General features: G+C 41.9%; 1 protein-coding gene across 1 annotated transcript; it reads right to left on the reverse strand.

Annotated features, from left to right (window-relative positions):
• Window positions 1-307: 307 nt before the first annotated feature.
• Window positions 308-20,175, reverse strand: SLC19A2 (solute carrier family 19 member 2). Its single transcript, XM_032389435.1, has 6 exons — window positions 19,754-20,175; window positions 13,089-13,676; window positions 6,037-6,259; window positions 4,731-4,923; window positions 4,226-4,367; window positions 308-2,226 (listed from the first exon to the last, which is right to left on the reverse strand). Exons 1-6 carry the CDS (start codon window positions 19,955-19,957, stop codon window positions 2,098-2,100), a joined length of 1,479 nt encoding a protein of 492 aa, XP_032245326.1. The 5' UTR covers window positions 19,958-20,175; the 3' UTR covers window positions 308-2,097.
• Between the last annotated feature and the right edge of the window lie 613 nt (window positions 20,176-20,788).

A 20,788-nucleotide genomic window follows, 5' to 3' on the forward strand; every position in this document is an offset into this window, starting at 1 on the left:
AGAAATAAAGGAGAAAAGTCAAAGGTAAGGATCACAAAGCAATGGGAAGAATTCACAGGATGACAAGGTTAAACAGGAAGGTCAGGTGAAGGAAGACTTAATATGAAATTTGTCCTAGGAGAAATTATTAAAAGGTTTAAATATGTAACCCAAAGCTCCTACTGAAGCAAAAAAATTTAAAATAATTGTGTTTAAAGGAAAAATATAATGTAAAATATTTATTTAATAAAAATAATTTTATAATCTATACAGAATTGAATAAAAAGTACAACAAATTACTTTCACTTTTTTGCAAAACTGCATACAGTACAACTTACAAACTGGGCTCAGCATTCTGTAAATATGGCCACACACCAGGATATGAACTTATTATTGTCGTAAATAAGTAAAGGCTCCAGTTGTGTATCACGAACTTTGAATTAAATTCCAGGGAAATATTGCTTTGCTAACAGGAAGATTTTGATTGTACCACAGCCCATTTTATTAAAAAACATTAAAATCCCTCGAACACCACTTTTCTACCTGTTTCTGAATAAACAATTCCCTACGTAGCAAAACAAAAGATACACTATAAAATTAGAGGCCGTCCTTTTATGACATCACTTCTCCTTCCCTTAGTGTTCTGCTCTTGCCTTGATCAGAAAGGAAAGTGAGTGGAAAATGGCCTATACTTATCCTCTTTCATTTACTTCTTGTGTTCCCACTTATACTAAATGAATATGTCAACTTTGGAATCTTGATACTATTATTCACACGGCTTACCTGTGTTATTCTAAGTAAGTTAACCTAGATTTTTTTTTTTTCAAGATAAGGTAACAAAGTCGGCTTTAAAATGGTTTTCATGTCTCACATACACTAGCAGCCACTTGGTTGACTAATTACAGAATTCGATGCTTACATAATAACATTTTTCCAGTACCTTGGAAATGAAATCACTAGCAATTATTATTTTAAGCAGATATTCCAAGATGATCCACCCTTACAGACAAAGGCAGATTTAACGTACAAAACGCAGGAATCAAGTCTATCCTAGTTCCTGTCCCACTGAAATAATTAAAAAGAGGCTCAGTTTGTGAAAAGGCCTTCTAATAATCCAACAAATCTAACTCCTAATGACATCTATATCTTGGATAAGAAGGACAAATAATATATAAGCTATGAAGAGGGATGAAGATATTAAAAAAAAGACTTCCATTTTATTTTGGAAATAAAAGGGAACACGAATACAATATGGGCTAGTTGTATCTTTAGCTCATATATTAACTTTTCATCATAGAATTAAAAGTCCTTCATACTGAAGACTAAAAGACAGGCAAAACATACCGTAAGTGTTCTGATTAGGTCTCTTCATTTAGATTATTAGCAAGCCTCAAAACTTGCCTTATTTTCTAACTAAATGAGCTTCTCTGGGAAGCATATGAATAAAGCAAAAGTGTATTTCTAAAGATAATCTACATAAATACAAAATTGTCAAGGTGGAAACAGAACATTCATACAATGAATTTTTAAAAATAACTGAAAATTAGAAATGACACACATTCCTAATACAACAGAACACCAAACCAGAGCAAATATTGCCAGTGATAAGAACAACTTTCTTCTGTAGAAACACAAATGCACATGATGAACACAGAAATAAGAATTAAGTTGAACAGAGGCAGGTGCTGTTAGAACCTATTTCTCTTCTGACCTGTAATATCCCATGGCCCCTGGGAAGCCCTGGTCCCACCAGGCCAAGCCCCTGGCTGATCAGATACAGGGAAGTAACTTGACCTATGAAACACCATACTCACTTGCTATCAAGTATAAACGCCATGTGGTGCTTGAGTGCTCTTATTACTTGGTTTTCAAAATCAAGTTCAAGCAGAACAAAGTAATCCTTAAAACAGCTTTCACAAATAATCCACGAGATAAACTTCACCTCTGGCTCCTCTAAACAGTATTGTTACTCTAGGAACACAGAGTATAGTCAGTTGGCTGCTTTGAAGCCTTAAAAAGCACATTCATAAATATACGTCTACATATTAAAACATTAAATACATCCAGGCACAGTTGCTGTGCAGTTTTTGCCATAAGCAGCAGCTTATCAGCCGTGTATTATGACGTAGTTACTTGAGAACTCAATTCTGCATCTTCTTGCTTTCTACATTTCTTCATAATACTAACTGTACCATTAGCCAGGAAAACCACAGCGATGAGTGCAAAATACCCAGCGTAGATCAGGAACTAAAAGGGATGGGGAAAGAAGTAATGTAGAGAATTATCAATTAGAAGATGAGATGTTTTATTTTATATATGTGAACATATCCTATAATTAAAGGTATATTCAGTTTCTCAGGAAGCCTTCACAAAACACTGTACGCTTACACAACCTGCCAGGTGCTGACAATAAAACGAGGTAGCACAGCATGAGGGGACGAAAGCCTGACCGCCTCAGTGCGGCTCCTGACTCCATCCCTTACTAGCTGTGTGACCCTCACTGAGATACTTCATCTCTGAGCCTCGACTTCATTTACAAAATGGAACTCACAACACTCCCTATTTTACAGGGTTGCTTGGAAGTGATGAGATCATGTATATAAGTGTTTATTAGCACACAACGCTAAGGCTGCTAATACTACTGGGTTTTGTTTTTTTTTTCTTATTTTTGTTGCTGTTATTGTTACAAATGAATCATGGTCTCTTACCCCCAAGTTGGTAGGTTAAGTGTGACTAGCAGGCCAAATTCTGAAGATAAAGAACTTCTGTTCTTCCCCAGAGGAGGGCAGTAGAAAGTCAACTATATTCCATTACGGGATTACCTTTTACTTTTCATACGCATCTTCTCTAGGCTAATATTTGAATGTGACTATATAGTTTATCAACATCTTCATCATGATCATCATCTTCTTAAAAGAACTTATGAAATAACTATCAGCTGGCTCATGAGTGCCATACGGGTGCCACTGTAAGTCTTCGAGCCAGGTTCTTTAAAATTTGGATACATTGTTCCCATAGGAAACCTGTTGATTAATTATGGCAGTTAAGAGTTTGAGCAGAGCCTACACAATTCGAGAATTATTAATTTTTAAACCCACTATTTCTATAGCAGGATGATAAGCACTTAGTTTCTCTCCTACCCTCCATTCCAAATCTAAGCACCTAACCCTTGAGAAGTCTTCTCAAGGTTTTCACTGCTGGTAGTAATTGGGGAACATACAGAAAGTAATAAGCTCCCACTCCTCTGCTCCCCCCACCCACCTTTTTGAGGCAGTATGATCCAGTGAGGGATGATTAGGCTTTAGAGTTAGAAGCTGGTTTAAATCCCAGCTTTGCCACATCATTATTGACCGTGCGACCTTAAACAACACTTTACATTACGTAACATCTCTCGGACTCATTCTCTTGATGTCCAAGCCTGACGACAACCTTGCAAAACGCTATACAGAGTACCTGGCACACAGAAAGCACTCGGTGCCCATCAGCTACTATGATTATCATCTCTGTTAGATCTCTTTAGTAAAAACAAAGTTAATTACTGCTACCATGTTGGGCCTTTGTATAGTAAGAAAACTAATATCTAAGTATGGAGGGAGTCATCTAGGCTGGGATGGGGGTGGGGTAGGCACTTTTTGATTCAATTGCCCATTTTGCCAGAGTACAGAGCAAGCCCCACCTACGAACTCACAACGCACGAAGCATATACGGCAGTACGCTTCCTGAATGAACACAAGTATCCACAATGTCACAGTGTGCAGCTGTCTCCTCGAGGGGTCACTTGTTAAGAATCTCCATGCTATTCAGCAGCAGCAAGTCACTACCCTGGTATTTGGGTGGGTGGTATTTTCGATAAAGAAGGGAGGAGACATACAGTACTGTGAGACGGAGCAGAGCATCTCAAACACGGGATACAGTGTTCCACGCACAGAATTAAAAATGGAAGGAAATACTGGATGAGGAAGCAGAAAAGCTCGGCCTGGAAGGAACCAACATTACTTCTTGGCTCTACCGGGCTGTTTAGTAATGTTCAGCTCAGAAATGTTCTAGGTCCCCATCAAAAAGATGATGGTCCCAACATCCTCCAGGGAGAAAAGAACTAAGGATGGGGGTTGACTAAAGGAAGGAGGGAACACTTCTACTTTTTATTTTATATGTGTCTACACTGTTTGAATTTGCTTTCATGAAGATCCACTTGGTCACCCTGATCGAGTGATAACATCTTTGAGTGTCGAAACAGAAATCTTACCTGAGTGGTGATGTCTAAGCCAAGGCCACTGGAATCCACCACAATGAGGGTGAGCAGTGTCTGCAGGGCCAGAGCACTGAAGGTGTTCACACCAAACACCAGGGCATAGCGCTCCATGCTGAGGTTAGCAGCAATCTGAAAACTTAAAACAATCCACAAAAGAAGAATGAATAGATAACAATCACTTCCGAGGTGGTTAAGATTTCTACTTCAGTTGTGAAGAGTAGCCCCTTCTTTCTACTGTCACTTCCCTTGCCAACCAGGTGAAAAGCATGTTGTTGCTAAGCGGTGTAAAGCTCATGCAAACTTCCGAACAGAGTAGGAATATACGAACAAGGAAATAAATGAGCCTTACCTAAGCGCTTCCTCAGGAGAAAAACATATAATACAATGCTTCCTCCTGTTTGCCTCTTTTAACTAGAAATTTCAATTGGTTTGTAAAGAAACCAAAAAAGTTTATCCTGTCACAACTTTTCCGAATGCTTCTTTGACTCAAAATACATACGTTGCTATAGTGATGAGTAACATGTAGATGATTCTGAAGACCACATAGGATGTGTAGCACACCCAGATGTTGCACACAGTATCCATGATATACACGGAGGCAGCAATCAGCAGGGAAAACAGAGACAGCGTCATCTCCCCCCACGTTGACCAGGATATTTTTATGTAACCCACTGCAAACACGGCAACAGCACCTACAAAACAAAACAGAGAAAACCGATCCAGTTACCTTGCTAAACAAGTGCTCTTTTAATGAATTAAAAATTCAGCTTAGATTATTAAATTTTTAAAACCTGCAACTTATAAATACGGTAGCTCAAGATTAGGGAGTGCCTTGAAAGTCAGGCAGAGAATTTTGGACTTGATGGAATAAATAACATGGAGCGACACTGAGAGACAAGGAGAGACTGAATGAGAGCAACTGATAATGAGATGGAAAAGGAGGACACAGACCCAGGGAAGTTGCTGAGGAAAAGCCACTGAGGCTGGGGCAAGGCAGGAGTCAAAAACAGCCACTGCTTCCAGCTCAACAATGTGGCTGGAGGGATCACCCCCCCTCCTAACTGAGGAGCTGTTTAGAACATGGCAAAAGGGCATCTCTGCTCTTTGGTAACATGACGAGGCTGATAATGATAGCTAAAATGTGCAGAGTGCTTTCTAAGTGCCAGACACAGTTATTAGTGTTTATAGAGATCATGGGATCTCTTCTAAAAATCTTAAGAAGTAGGTCAACAAATTAGAAAGGGGCGATAGAATACAATGGTCAAGGACACAGGCTCTGAGTTCAAATCCTGACTTTACTACTTACCATCTATCTGATCTTGGGCAGGTTATCAACCTATCCGTCCGTGTTTCCTTAACTATAAAATACGGATAGCAACTGTACGTGTCTCAGGCATTTTGTGGGGACTGAGTTAATACACGTAAGTCCTTAGAATAGCATTTACTGCATATTAACACGCAACATATAGTAGCCATTGCTATAAACTACTGTATATTGCCATTCAAAGTTTCACATCAAGTGGCAAAAGCACCTTATAAATACAGAGATAATGGAAACCTGAATAAGAAGACAATTTTGAAAATCATTTACATTAAGGCTTCCCTAAAGGACATAAAGAATTCAAGTTTGTTAATCATGCTCATCCACGACTTGAGCGCTGCTAAATTTCTTCCTAAATTACAAAATCAGAACTCAAAATAAAGAAACCATTCCTTGGGGTCACTTCAAATTTAGGAGGGGAGGGGAAATCTGATTAATGTTGACCAAACCACCAGAGGGAGAACCACTGCCCCGCCCTGCTTACCCAGGAGGGTGGACACGGCCTCCACACCACCATTGTAGACAGCATCATTGCGAGAGGGCATCACCTTCTCCCACAGGCCCTGTGTGTAGTTCACCACCTGGAAATAGCCACAGGTGGAGAGGGCCCACCACACAGACCAGCAGAGCAGAGGGCGAGAGGAGTAGCACATCAAGAAGTCATTCCACAGGACCTTCAGCACAAGGAGACGGTCTGGCTTGGGTTCCTACAGAGGAAAAGGGGAAGAAAGCTCAAATACTAGGAAGGCAACCACAGAAAACAACTGTTAGAGACTTCATGTTCTATTTGACACACATTTTTCTTTGTCCTTGTGAAAACCAACTGCTTATTTATTTTTATGCATACAAACAGCATAGAGGCATACTCCATTTTATTGTGCTTCTCTTTACTGCACTTTGCAAATATGTGTTTTTAACTAATGGAAGGTTTATGGCAACTCTGTGTCGAGCAAGTCTATCAAGAGCCAGGTTTCCCACAGTGTTTGTCACATCGTGTCTTTCTGTCACATTTTGATAATTCTCACAATATTTCAAACTTTTTCATTATTGTATTTTTTATAGTGATCTGTGATCAGTGATCTCTGATGTTACTACTGTAATTGTTTTGGGGTGCCATGAACGGTACCCACATAAGACGGCCAACTTAATCAGTAAATGTGTGTGTTCTGTCTGCCCTACCGACTGGCCACTCTCCCTCTATTTCCCTCTTTTCAGGCCTCCCTATTCCCTGAGGCACAGCAACATTGAAATTAGGCCAATTAATAACCCTAAAATGGCCTCTAACAGTACCTTCTGCTATGCTTTTGTTCTATTTCCTTTGCCTAGAATGTTCTTCACTATTCTTCTATTCAAATCTTATCTGACTCCCAAAGTCTATCTCAAACACCAGCTCTTGCAGGGCATGAGAACCTCCAGATGTGACCACAACCTTTGAGTAGGTATAGTTGGGTGTTTGCAAGGCCAAGTTACAATACCATGCATTTCTCAGCCCTGCTGTGCACAGAGGGGGACTAGTTTGTAGCCAAAACAATGGCTAGGATGGAAAAATTTCCGAGCGTAAGTTTGCTTCTTTTATTAAGTGCTTCTGAGGGACACAATCCCAGTACTAACTCTTGCTACGAACAACAAACATTTTCATGACGAAAAGGAGACTATCATTATCTCCTCAGCTGTTGATATTCCATTATCCGAAACACAGTAAAAACATACAGAGTGAGACTTAAGTGATGGGAACAAATAATGTACATTTGGTTTCAAGAAAAAAAGACAAAAACAAAATATGGATCAGGGAAGAATTGGTACTATTGAGGCAGGTTTGCAATTTAGCAACAGTGAAGTTCTCACCAAACATAAAATGCTTCTAGGACACTCTCTCTCCTGCTCCGGCCTGTTGTACACTTACTCTGCTCCCAGATCAGTCATTCTTGCCTTGGCCTGGTATCTCACTGAGCCCTCATTCCTAAACCGGAAAGTAGGGCATTAACCACCGGTTAAGAGTTGACCTGTCTGGGGCGCCTGGGTGGCTCAGTCAAGCATCTGCCTTCGGCTCAGGTCATGATCCCGGGTCCTGGGATTGAGCCCCGCATCGGGCTCCCTGCTCGCGGGAAGCCTGCTTCTCCCTGTCCCACTCCCCCTGCTTGTGTTCCCTCTCTTGTCTCTGTCAAATAAATAAATAAAAATCTTCCAAAAAAAAAAAAGAGTTGACCTGTCTTTGGCTACTGTTTTGGGGAGAGTACACTTATCTGAAGTTCAAGGGCACTAAGCTATAACAGGGAAGGGCACAACCATGTATGGCTACACACTCTCTCCCCTCATCCCAACTCAGACACATTCATTGGCCGGGGTGTGACTGGAGATATCCAGAGGGAATGGTTTGTGACAAGGAAAAGGCAGACTATGTCCTTCATGTGAGTCTCTATACAATTCTGGCTTTGTGCTTGGGGCCAGCCTAGAGGGAAAGGGGGCCCACTGTCCCAACACAGACCTCCCACCAGTCACTGTCACCATTACCATTTCATTTCTTTAGATTCTGAAAGCTATTTTGACATGAAAAGACATAGGAAGATAAGTATCACATACCACGGAGCAAAAAACCCCATGCAGTTATGAAACTCCATGTAGACTATAATTTCATGTACTATAAAATGTATACTTATGAATACATACTTATGTATATATGAAAAGAGATGTTTAGGAAGGTCACTAAACTATTAATAGTTTATTAATACAATCTACTATTGTGGTGCTAGCAGATCAGATGATTCTGACTTCTTTTTATGTAGTTTTCTTTTACTGTTTAATTAAAAAATGAAGTATAAATCTTTTTATAAAATCAGATTTTTTCCTATTAAGATGATATATTTATTAGCTATATATTGTATCTATAGTGACTCTTGAAATTAAGTAAATAAAGGCCATTTTCTCCCTAAAATGCGAGGATAATCTCAGTGGAATGAGAACCAAGCAATGCTCCACAGATGCCTACTCACACCATCCCTAAACTCAACTCCTACTCATTTATCACAATGGGCATCTAGCTTCAGATTTCACTTCAAGAAAGGGTTCTGACTCTATAAACAAAACAACAACAACAACAAAAACCTTGGAAAAATTATTTCTCTTCACCAAGGAACAGGAGTCTCTAATACAGTGGTTTCTGAAGTCAACTGGATCTGGGTTTGAATTTTGACCGTGCTACTTTCTATGTGCCTTTGGGTGAGTTATCTGATATAAGCTTCCATTCCTTCAACTGTACAAGGGGGACAGTGATACCTACATCACAGAGTTTTTATAAGGATTAAACAAGCTAATGAATCTAAGATTCTTAGCACAGTATCCAAGTACCCAGGTCAAAATAAATGGGAGCTGAGGCGATAATGATGATAAAGAACAGCAGGAGTATACCTGCCTACACGCAGATGGAAAAAATTTCTAAATCTTAGGCTTTTTACTATAAAATGGAAATTAATGTTTATTTCAACAGGCTTTTGGAAGACCTAAATGGGTGTTACTCAGTATGTAGCAAGTGCTCACTAAATGCTGATTTCCTTTGTACTCTATCATGACCCACTGATACAATCAACGAATATTTACGAGTGCCCATACTGCGTGTTTGGCGATAGATTCTGGGAATACAGCAGAAAAGTCCCTGCCCTCAGTAAACTGACATTTTGGTAAGGGAGATAGATGATAAACACACACACATGAGAGAGTTTACAGTAGGAATGATACTATGAAGTAAGAAAGCAGGCAACGGGCTGGCAAGGGACCGTGGTAGAGAAAAGGAAGGACAATGAGAGTGTCGAAAGGCTTTCTGAAAAGCTCATGTCTGAGTTGATACCTGAGTGAAATACGGAACCAGCCATGAAAATCTGAATGAAGGGCAGTCCTGACTGAGAATCTTCGGGCTGAAGTTCCGAAGTGGGAATAAGTTTGATGTGTTTCAGCCAGGTCCATGTGGAGCAGACCCGCGAAATAAGGCCAGATTGTAGGGGGTCTCAAGGCCACAATGCGAGTTTTGGATTTTCTTCTATATACCATAGGAAACTATGTGGGGGTGAGAGATAAGATAAGTAGGGTTTAATGCCTAAACTGTGAAGATTTAAGTCAAGGGCAGGTGACTGCAATTAAACCACTTCTATGATATTATGTGTTCCTAACTATACGGGTGACTGGACAGGAAAGGACAAGGTGTTTGTGTCATGCCTGGCAATCTGAAGAAAAATGTACCTTCAGATCAATCAGCTTGTAAAACTCAGTATTCTAGAGCTAAGGAAAGTTTAGTGATCATCTGGTTTAACATTCTACGTTTAAGAGTAGCCTCAGTTAAAGAATTAGTGGTAGAATTAGTACCGGATTCTAGTGACATCTTTCATAAAGTTCAGAAGACCAAGGGGAACCAATTCAAAGTGAAAGATTATTTGCAGCCTCACAATAACTATCTGCAGTGAAGGCACAAAGCTGTTCTTGATTACTCATGTCTAATGATAAAGATGATAACAGAAATGAATATATATTGATTACCCACTACAAATACTCACTTGAGACCCTTACATTGCCTCTAAATTTAACACTCGAAATAACCCTGTGAGGTAGACAGAAGAATGAGAAAGAAACTAAAGTCTCAAAGAATTAAGTAACTTGCCCAAGATCACCCTGCTGGTAAGTACTAGAATGCTGGTTTGATCTTCAAAATCCACTATGGTGTGCTGCTAGAAATTATAGTAAGTACAAAGTGGAAACATTAATGTTGCTACACTCAAACACGCACATACAAAAAGAATGCTTACTCATCGTAAAGGGTATCAGTCTACAAATAAAAGTATAGCTAACAGGTATTGTTTATTAAGTATTAATTGTGTGTCAGGCCCTGTGCTAAAGAAGTGGCTTAATTTCTATCATTTCTAATGGATGAGCAATTGAAAATAAACCAGGTCCAATTATAGGCCAAGCACAGAAGGAATCCCGTTTCCTATTTAGGAAAGAGAACACCTGACCTTGCTGGGATGTCGACACACTCTGCCCCATAGCAATAGGCTCATTCTGAAAAGAACTCACAAATACTGTAAGGTAACTTGTGGACGGGGCTGTCACTTTGACTCCTACTTCATTTTCCCTTTCCATAAAGTCAAGATCAAACTACCCACCCACCTACCTACTCTTCTTTACTATATTTACCACAATTATGATTTACAGTTCGGTTATGGGCTTTGTCAACTTAATATGGCGTGGCAATCCCCAATATCCATATTCTGACTTCCTTCAAGCTTGTCAAGAGAAACAGCACTATTTTAGCCCTATACAGCTGCCAAGGATATGATGGAACTGACTTGCTTCTAACTTTTTTTTTTAAAGATTTTATTTATTTGACAGAGAGAGACACAGCGAGAGAGGGAACACAAGCAGGGGGAGTGGGAGAGGGAGAAACAGGCTTCCTGCTGAGCAGGGAGTCCGATGCGGGGCTCGATCCCAGGACCCTGGGATCATGACCTGAGCCGAAGGCAGACGCTTAACAACTGAGCCACCCAGGCGCCTCCTTTCTTCTAACTTTTACCACACTGTAGCCAACATGATGGTTCTGACCATGTTGTCGCCCCAGTGAAAGGCTTTATGCAGCCAAAGTACAGATCAAAGTGGATCTCATATATGCTCTTTAATGATGTTACAGAGTCTATCAGCGCAATTCTGCACAAGCCACTAATCCCTGTTCCCAATCCTTATCTCTAAAATGAGAAGGTTGATGGCATCTAAAGTCCCTTGTAACTTTAAGATATTCTGACAGTCCTATGGCCTGTGGTTAGAATCACTTCAAACTCTAAAATTTCATAATTCTTCAGCATGTCAAGTACTGACATTTTGCATATGTATAAACAGCAAATGTCAAGCTGGTCTAAGACAGAGTTTTTAAAATGGTCAGTTACAACTCATTAACAGGTAATAAAATCAATGTAGTGGGCAGTGATCTGCATTGTAAAAAATGAAATGAATAAAACAAATAATATACGATATGTTAAATTTAAGTTAAAAAATTAAACCTAAAATAAAACTGTAAAGTTTTTACCAAACAAATGAATTCATCAAACTATTGATAAAGTATTGTGCTGTAAAACCTCTGCTTCAGTTATATAGAAAATATATACACACCTACAAGTGGAACTTGTTCCTATGTAAGATGTGTTTCTTACCATGTTTCTTACTCATGTTCAAAATCGTTTAAAATTTACTGGTCTATACAAATCTTTAGAAGTATGGCCAATGTTAATATTTAAAATATATATATAGATATAGATAGGTATTATGCATATGTATATACATATTAATTTTAGCTAGTCATTTTAACACATTTGAAACAGAATTTTAAAAGGGTCCTTATTCTTTTTCTCTACTACATAAGATCAAATGATTATAACTCTTTCCCTCCTCCATCAACCCTTTGTTGACTTGCCAACATCACTGAACAAACTATGAAGGAATCAGCATTGCATTCCTACTTAATCCTGGGAATTTGATTGATGCTGCTCCAGGTGCCCTAGTAATCAAAGTGAGTTTCATGACCAGAGTCACCTAGGCTCAAGCTCTTTGGGATGATAATCTAAGTTTCAACTAGTAACCACAAGTGAAGAGCGGGGGTAGGCATCAGAGAGTAATTAGATGCCACATGGAAACAATTTGAGTTAACTCCAGGTGGGGAGCCGAAAACCACTCATGTGGGTCCTCTACTCTCATTCAGACTACAAGGCTTATAGAGCTCAGTTTTATGACTGACAGAGCCCACCAGCAGAGTGAGAATGTTAACAGGTTATTTCCAAACATGCCCCACGAAAGCAAAGACTAATTCAGTATGGTTGGAATGAACCTTGCCCCTCACAGCTTATAACCTGTTGGAAAGATAAAAAGCTTTTACAGAGAAAGGTGAATGATTGGGGGAAGCAATTAATCTTCCTGGCTAGCCAGAACATATGGATGGATTATTCTAATGCCATACCTAAGAGACAATTTCATAGTCACACTTTTAATATGTATTCCATCATCATCTTAAATTTTCCTCTTGTGATTATCTTCCTCTGTATTATTCATTACTATCCCACTGTGGGGAAGTGTCAATTGAAAATATAGATATCATCTCCAGCACAGAAGAGGAAGTTAAGTTTCTAACCTTAAATACTTCGGGTTTCAATTCTAGAAAACTAGAAAACTAGAAGTAGATATTCATCATTTATTGGAATCATTTCATCTATTCATTTAGCAATATTTTCTGAGTGTTTTCTTTATATACCAAGTACTGGGGATAGGAAGACATCTCTGACACAAGAAATATAATGTTGTGTAGTCTGACTCTGGAGGTCATTCACTCCAAATATATTTGTCATCCCTTATATAAATCAGCCTTACCTTTAATCAATGAATGAACCAATGGACCAACTCCGGATAAAAACCTGAATCCAGATGAGTACAAGGTCTAGAAAGAGGGGGTGTGTCCTGTCTGTTTTGTCACCACTGCTCTAGCAACCACAAGACATTTAAGGCTAAACTTACCGGCTCCTCCTTATTTAGAGGGATTTTTGACTCAATGTCCTCCCACCCAGGAAGGTGGTTAGAAGCTGAGGTGTTGGTTACAATGCCGCCATTTTGTGCCTTGATGCCATTCATTCTCTGGCAAGTGGAAGGAACATGGTGAAAGAAAAGGCTCTTCTGTGGCATAGGCAGAAACCAGGCCACAGCAAAAGCCACAGAAACACAGGTAAGAGAGATGACATTCAGACTGAACAGGGACCAGCCTGCCACGGAGACGAGGATTTGCCCCAGGACAGAGCCCACAGTAAAGCCCACCAAGGTGGCACTCCGACAGTAACTTGTGACTTTCTGGTACATGTTGAGGTCTACCACGCTGTAGATATAGGAGTAATAGGCAATTTCAGTGGCTGTGGCGATGCCATAGAAGAATTCTAAGAACTGAATGGCCAGCAGTCCTTGGGCGTAGAGCAGCATGAACCATGTAACAATAAGGCTGAGTCCCTGCAGCAGAACGACAGGCTTATAACGGAGGTAGTCTGTGGCAAGGAACACAGGGAATAGCAGCACCAGGTAAGAGTAAGTCCATACTGGATAAATTTCATTTAAGACCTAAAAGAAAAAGAAAATTTAAAACCCATTAGTGGTATCAACAGACCTGGAATATTCGTAACAATTTATTCTTATAAAACAACCTACCAATACCTCTAATAAATCATCCTTATCAACCAAAGAGATCTCAACAATTCTGATAATTGTTTGGCATATACTTTCCCATTTTCACCCCATCATCTTTTTCTGAAAATCCTCCCCCTTCATCAAGGCCTAGCTGGAAGCCGTCCTCGTCCCGGCAGACTTTGCTGAGCTGACAGTGTTCGTGGAGCAACCCTCGGAGCTCCCCTGACCTTTGTGTGTGCCCGTCCCCCCAGGTCCCGCGCAGCACTGCTTCCTAACCGAGGTTGCACATCTCCCATGGAGCTTTAAAAAATGCGGATGCCTAGCCAACAACCTCCCAGGAGACTTTTGTCCGAGCCAGAGCTGAGGACCACTGCCTTAGAGGGCAGACTCCTGAGGGCTGACTCGCTGTCCAACGCCGACCTGCACAGCGTAGCAACCAGCAAGCTGTGTGCAGGGTACTTGGCTCAATTACTGTTTTGGAAACAGGTTTAAGTGTTTGGGAATCATCATCGATTCTCCCTTCTAGCCACAGAATAGGGAGCCTTGATCCTACCGTCTGATTAGGTTTCTCTGATTTTAAGTTTTATTGCTTGGGGGGAACAGGTAAAGAGGATAGTTCTGTCCTAGTCTTGACAGAATAATTATCTGTGGATGATAGGATTACAGGCAACTTTGATGTCCTTTTTGCTTGTCTATAATATGAAAAGGATAGAAGTTTTTCTTTTTAATGGATTTTTAAAATTGGAAGAAAGTAGAAATAATCTCTAAAATAAGCTCTCTGCCATACAGACCCCACTGGGATTTCACCCCCAACATTCGATGTGTGATTATCGACAAGTTCCCTTTAGGTTTCGTCTCCATTACCGGTAAAAGAAGCATAAACCCTACACCACAGGGTTGCTTGTTGCAAGGATTAAATGCGAGGATACAGGCAAATCACTCCCTCATTGTATTTAGAGGTCAAGACTTGAGGACTGAAGCTGAAACAGACCCTCTGGGACAATATGAATGAAGTAATTCAACTGACCTGCCATCCCCATTGTTCCAGTATCAATCACTATAGGAGACCCTCCCCTCTTTTATACCTACCATGTCTGGCAAGGTCCTGGGGATGTATCTAAGTTGGTTTTTTAAATGATCATTTCAAAGTCTAGATCAGTGGCCCTGATTTTTAAGTGCCTTCTGAAAGGCAGTCTTGGTAACAGGCTAAATAATTGGCCATGGAGCGTCTAATCCTAGATTCTGACAATCTAAGGCCAGGGGCAACTTTCTTTTTAACTCTCATGTATGCTTCAGTTCACCCAAATGTAAAATGGGCTAACTGTGTTCAGGGTTTAGAGGAACAATAAAGTAAACAGTTATTGTAAAATCTTTTGCTAGTGCAGAGCACAACTACAAAAGCAAAACATAATCTGAAATATATTCCAGACTTGATTTCTGTTTTTGATTGGCCAGATATCAAAAGTAATTGGTCTAATAGTCTCACCTTCATAATTTTAGCCTAATTTGTATTCGCATAAATCATTTAGCAATCTCCACTCGATCAGGAAATTTCTTGCACCTGAATATGGGTATGAAAAGAATAATCGTGACCTGTAGAAATGACTGTTATTTCAAAAGTGTGTAAATTTTAGCGACTGAGGAACAAAGTGCAGTTGGCTGGCACCACCAGTCTACGACACCTCAGCAGAAAACCAAAGGGACAGATAACTTTGAGATAAAAGCTGTGACTTTTCACAGTGGTGTTCCATTCACGACACCCCACTCTTTTTTTGCCTCTGGTTTTATAGACAGTCTCCTCTAGTTAAGTGTGAAACTGCCTCCTCTAACTCCACACGTTTATTCACCTTCACGTTTTCCCAACAGAACACCACAAACCATTAGCCGCCATGCCTTTGCTTTACAAACACTCTCCATCACTTCCTTCCACACCTCACGTTCTCCTGTTCCCACCACACCCTTCAGGACTTCGACTTCTTCACTCCAGCAATATTGTCTGTACCTACACATGTTCCATACCCTTCAATAACGGCTGTCCCCAAATGATTAACTGCTAGGTTTTCGTTATGGAAATCTCTTCCTTTTAATTATCAACTTAACGTGCTTATGAGTCTTATTCTACTCCTAACACAAAACCACAATTAAGGTAACAAAGATGAGGAAAAGGAACCTGGGCAGACCTGCAATGCCAAGTAGGAATAAAATTAAAGGCGGGGGGGGGGGGGGGGGAAGAGATGGGTTCTCTTTAACTCATTCTACATGAGAAACCTGACTTTTCTCCTGTGAGAGAGATCAACCCAAGATGAATGTCCCTCTCACAGTGTTATCAGCATTATAATAGCAAAGGTCTACTGAAGCGCCACACACTATGCTAATTGCCTCACCTATCTTACTTCATTTAATCCAAACAATAACCCTAAGAGGTAGATGCTTTTATTACCTCTGTTTTACAAACTGAGGAAACTTGACCTTACAGAAAGGTTAAGTAAGCTACCCCAAGTTATCACAGCCAGCATTGGCAGAGGGAGGATCAGAACGTTGATATTCTGAATCCACCACACTAAAATGCCTCATTTCTTCAATCAGAAAACTGTTGCTGATCATCTACTATGTTCCGGGGCTACTTCTAATGCCGGCAGCAGCTTTTTCAACCTGTATTAAGGTGCATTCACGAAGATTAAGACCACACATTCTCCAGAGCTCAGCCACTGGGTCTCCAAAAGACCCTTTCTTTTTCAATGCCACCACGGACAAACTGTTACACCAAAAAAATGTTTCTTCAATAGATACTTTTAATCCTGAAGGGAAACTTCCCACATGCAAAAATGTACAAATTACAGACTCTTATTGTCCATACCCTGGACAATACCTGCTTATCTCAGGTAAAATCTGCCATGTGAGCAAAGGGAATTGATTTTATCGTAAGGTGCCTTTCACCATTCTTTGGATCAGAACTTGTTTGTGCTTTCTTCTGAGATACAGAAAGTCAAGAGAAAACATGTTCATTTTAAGCTCTAATTCGGATTTAGACTTTATTTTAGAATCCAGTTTCAATTAAACAACTAGTTAATAAACTCTTATTTGCACAATATTTTAAGCCGTGCGGATTACAAAAAATAAAATAAAACAAATCCTCAGTTCTTCAGGAGTTCTGAACCTAATGAGCAATATATATTCGTACGTTATTGATAAGAGAGACAGGAAATATGGGGTTACTTCTTTGAGGTGGACCTTGAAGGAGAACAAAGTTAGAGGCTAACAAACATATGCACAGATGGGTACAGGAAGCTTATTCCAAGCAGAGATCACACTTTGAGTACAGACTGGTAGATGAGAGACTGGATATGCTGGATTTATGACTAGAAGATTGATGTGGATGGCATGTGGGCATGTGGAAGATGCAAGGAGAGGAAAGATGTAGCAGGAGATAAGGCTGTTAAGGAAGGTAAGAACCAAATTCTGCAGGACTCTGAATATCAGACAGAATAGGTAGAAAGTTTTTTGTTTTTTTTTTTATCAAAGAAAGGTAGTGAATGTCTGTCAAATCACATGCTAAAAAAGATGAATAAAAAACTGTTGGAGATACAGAGCTCTATTTTATTAAAAGTTTGGCTTCATCTATTAGAACACAGCCCATTTTTAACCTCTTTAAAACTTAGAAAGTGTGTGTGCCGGGGACGCCTAGGTGGCTCAGCTGACTAAGCGTCTGCCTTCGGCTCAGGTCATGATAGGGTCCTGGGATCGAGCCCATATTGGGCTCGCTGCTCAGCGGGAAGTCTGCTTCTCCCTCTACCTCTGCCCCTTCCCACCCCCCCACCCGCTTGTGCTCTCCCTCTCTCAAATAAGTAAATAAAATCTTAAAAAAAAACAAAACAAAACCTTAGAAACTGGTACCTGAAACGGGTAAACATTTTTCCTGAAATCTCAAAATCCTTTGAGTGCGCAAAGATAGAGGAAATTCTGTCCTCCTTTTCCTTCTTCTGCCTTTGGACTTGGTTAACAATAGCTCCATTTAAGACGATCTAAGTTGGTCCTTCTAAAGTTTTACAAGTAAATACAAATCTCAACACAAACATCACTGACCATGACCTGACAGTCACTTTGCCTAAAAATCATGTTAATATTTTTTATTAACTGTCCATTGGTGAAAGCAAGCATTAGGTCAGAAAGGAGAACAAGTTGTTCTATTTATTTCAGTTATTAGATATTTTAAAAACCCAGGGTTCCAGAGAGGGTGAACAGAGCCATACTGTGCACGAACACCAGTATCAGCCAAGGTCCAAGGTCCTCATAGACAAATGACCTCCTTTCTAGACCACCAGATTTCTTTTCAAACTCTGCCCTCACCCGCCTCCAATTTGCAATAACAGAAATGGTGCTATGTGTTTGTTACATAATCAGCAAATATTTATATTTACCATGTCTAGCACCCTTGTTCTACTCCAATGCCACTGAACGTATTGCACTCACCCTAGAAAGCTCTCTGATTAGACAGGGCACATGATGACACATGACATAACAACTCCTCTGCCCAGGGCATATGACAAAACAGATCAACTTTCAAATACCAATGTTGGGAGCATGTTTCTCCCCGTGTGCCCCTCTCTCAAGCAAGGTGCACACATTGTGCAGATCACATGGCAGTTCCCATGAAACTTTCATTGTAAGCAGCTCAGGAAGTATCATTTCTGCTTCAGTGACTGCACCTCAGAGTCAGTGGCTGTCTCCAGAATCACTCTCTCATATTTACTGCAATAATTTTCTTCTTGCAAAATCATTCTGTTCACAATGTTAAAATGTAACCAGTGTTAAAATTCAAATAGGTAACGAGTAACGTGACTGTGCTTTGCGGGGTGGTCCTTAAGACCGAGAAATAGAAGATCTAAAGTTGGGTAAAAGCCAATGATATTTTCTGGAGTAAGACAATATAAGAAATTCAAATGAAGCCCTCCATCTAGGATTCAACACTGGCTTTCAATTCCCTGCTATGTGTCCTTGAAAACGGAGCAGCAAAGCACCAACAAACTGGACTGTGAGTAATTATATCCTGCTCTGACCTGTTTCGCAGGGATAGTGAGTTGCTACTCAAAGAGGTGATTACTAACCACAGGAAGAAGAGTAAAGTTTAAATGGGAGGGAAGGGAAGGGAGGAAAGGTAGGCATATGAAAAAACAGCTATTCAGCGCCCACTCAGCTTTCACCCTTTGTAGTGTTCTAGAAAGGAATACCAGACCTCCGGTTTCACGCCTGTAGCTGAGAAGCAAAACTAACATCTGTGAAGCAACAATTCACCATGCAAGAAAAACTACAATTAAGTGCCAATTATGTGATACCATCTCAGTATCTGCTTTTATCCCAGGAGGTAGGGCATGAGGGGGGACAGCAAGTCCTTGAACCAAGCCTCACCTAATTAATAATCAAAACAAATTAAGATGATGGATTTTTGTTTGTTGTTCTGTTCTGTCCTTATTTGAGTACATCCATCCTGTCGAAGGTAAACAAAGTAAGGTATGGGAAGAAAGAGGGAGCAGCGGGGAGAGGGAAGATTCTTTCAAAAAGCAGGGGTTACTTAGCACCTGGTTCCCTTTCAGTCAACAAACATTTACTAACCCTTTCCCACGCCCAAAGTACAACTTGCCGTTTTCACTTTTTTCTCCAAATACCCCGCTGCGCCCCCTCCCGCCGCCCAGCCGGAACTGCTGGACCAATCCGAGCACAGTGCAGGGCAGCAGCATCGGCACTCCGCCTGAAGCGCACGCGTGCTGGGGCTCCTGACGCGTGTTCCGAACCCTTCACAGAAGACATGCCCCATACAGCCAACAGACGCCCGAAAACCTGCACAGAGTAGTGCAGCGCCAGCACCGAGCCGCCTTCCGACTGCGAAAAGGCAGAGCTCCCTGCCCAGAAAGCGTCCGGAGGCTCGAGCGCCCTTTTCACTTGCTCCTCTCCTGAACCGCCTCCCCAGCGCCCGCTGTCCGCCGCGCCCGCCGCCGGGGCGCCTCCGCGCCTACCTCCCTCTCCGTCAGGTTCTTGTCGGGCCCCAGCAAGTAGGGGGTCAGGAAGGGCTCGGACGGCCTGAGGCTGGCGAAGAAGCCGTAGGCGCACAGCAGCGCAGTGGGTAAGAACCAGCATTCGCGGGGCACGCGGGCCGTGCGCCGGAGCACGGTGGCAGCCGCCGCCGCCGCCCGCCGGGACCCCGGGCCGGGCACATCCATTCGGGATGCGGAGGGCGGGGACCCGGCCCGGCCCCTCTCCTCTCCCTCTCCTCCTCCGCCCGCCTCAGTGAGGTTGTAGCGCTGCCGCGGCGCGGAAACGTGGAATCGCAGGCGGCGCCCTTCGCAGCTGAGCCAGGTCGCGCAGGGCTAACTGCCGCCTCCGCGGGCAGCCCTCCAGTTTTCCCCTGCTGCGGACGCCTCGCGTGTTACCGCCCGAATGCGAGACCCACCCCCCCCAGGACCGCCCCCCCGCCACCGCCCCCGGGCGCGCAGCCAATCGCAGCGGACGCCTAGAATTTGGCTTCTCTCCCATTGGTCGCTGACTCAGAGGATGCGAATGGGCGCGGGCTGAGCGCGAGTCCGCTGACGTCCGCCGACCTGCAGGGCTTGGGCTGAAGACATGGAGGACTCCAGTTGCGGAGCCGCGTTTGTCGCGGCGGTGCGCGCCGGTCAGGCGGAGCGCCTTGGGCGCACGCTCCGGTCGGCTCGGTGTTCCTCCCTGAGGGCCTAGTACCCGCCGAAAGGAATGCGCTGTTTCACATACTCACTCTCTCCCGCTCTTAGTCACCATCCCTCCGGAGTTTATTCAGACTGCTCACGAGAGACTGGCTGAGCTGCCAAGGCCCGGGCAAGATTTAACCTTGGGGTGGGGGAATGCCAGACCTTTCCTCCCTCAGCTCTCGTGTCTTAAGTTTCATTCATCTGCCAATAAAAAGACACTAGAAGCCCAGGATCTAAGCACCCGGGGCGTTTACCAACAGAAGAAAGTGGATAAAACATTTAGAGAATGAACAAGTGCAGTGGAGTCCTAATGAAAGGGCTTTAGCTTTA

Source organism: Phoca vitulina, unplaced genomic scaffold (assembly GCF_004348235.1).
Source record: "Phoca vitulina isolate PV1807 unplaced genomic scaffold, GSC_HSeal_1.0 scaffold54, whole genome shotgun sequence".
In the NCBI taxonomy this organism is placed as follows: domain Eukaryota; kingdom Metazoa; phylum Chordata; class Mammalia; order Carnivora; family Phocidae; genus Phoca; species Phoca vitulina.

Excerpts from the sequence above, each read along its gene's own strand:
- SLC19A2 (XM_032389435.1), bottom strand. The coding sequence starts at position 19,957 with ATGGATGTGCCCGGCCCGGGGTCCCGGCGGGCGGCGGCGGCGGCTGCC. Across the intron at positions 4,924-6,036 it reads GGCCGTGTCCACCCTCCTGG|GTGCTGTTGCCGTGTTTGCA; the intron begins GTAAGCAGGGCG and ends TTTGTTTTGTAG. Across the intron at positions 2,227-4,225 it reads GCTTAGACATCACCACTCAG|TTCCTGATCTACGCTGGGTA; the intron begins GTAAGATTTCTG and ends CATCCCTTTTAG.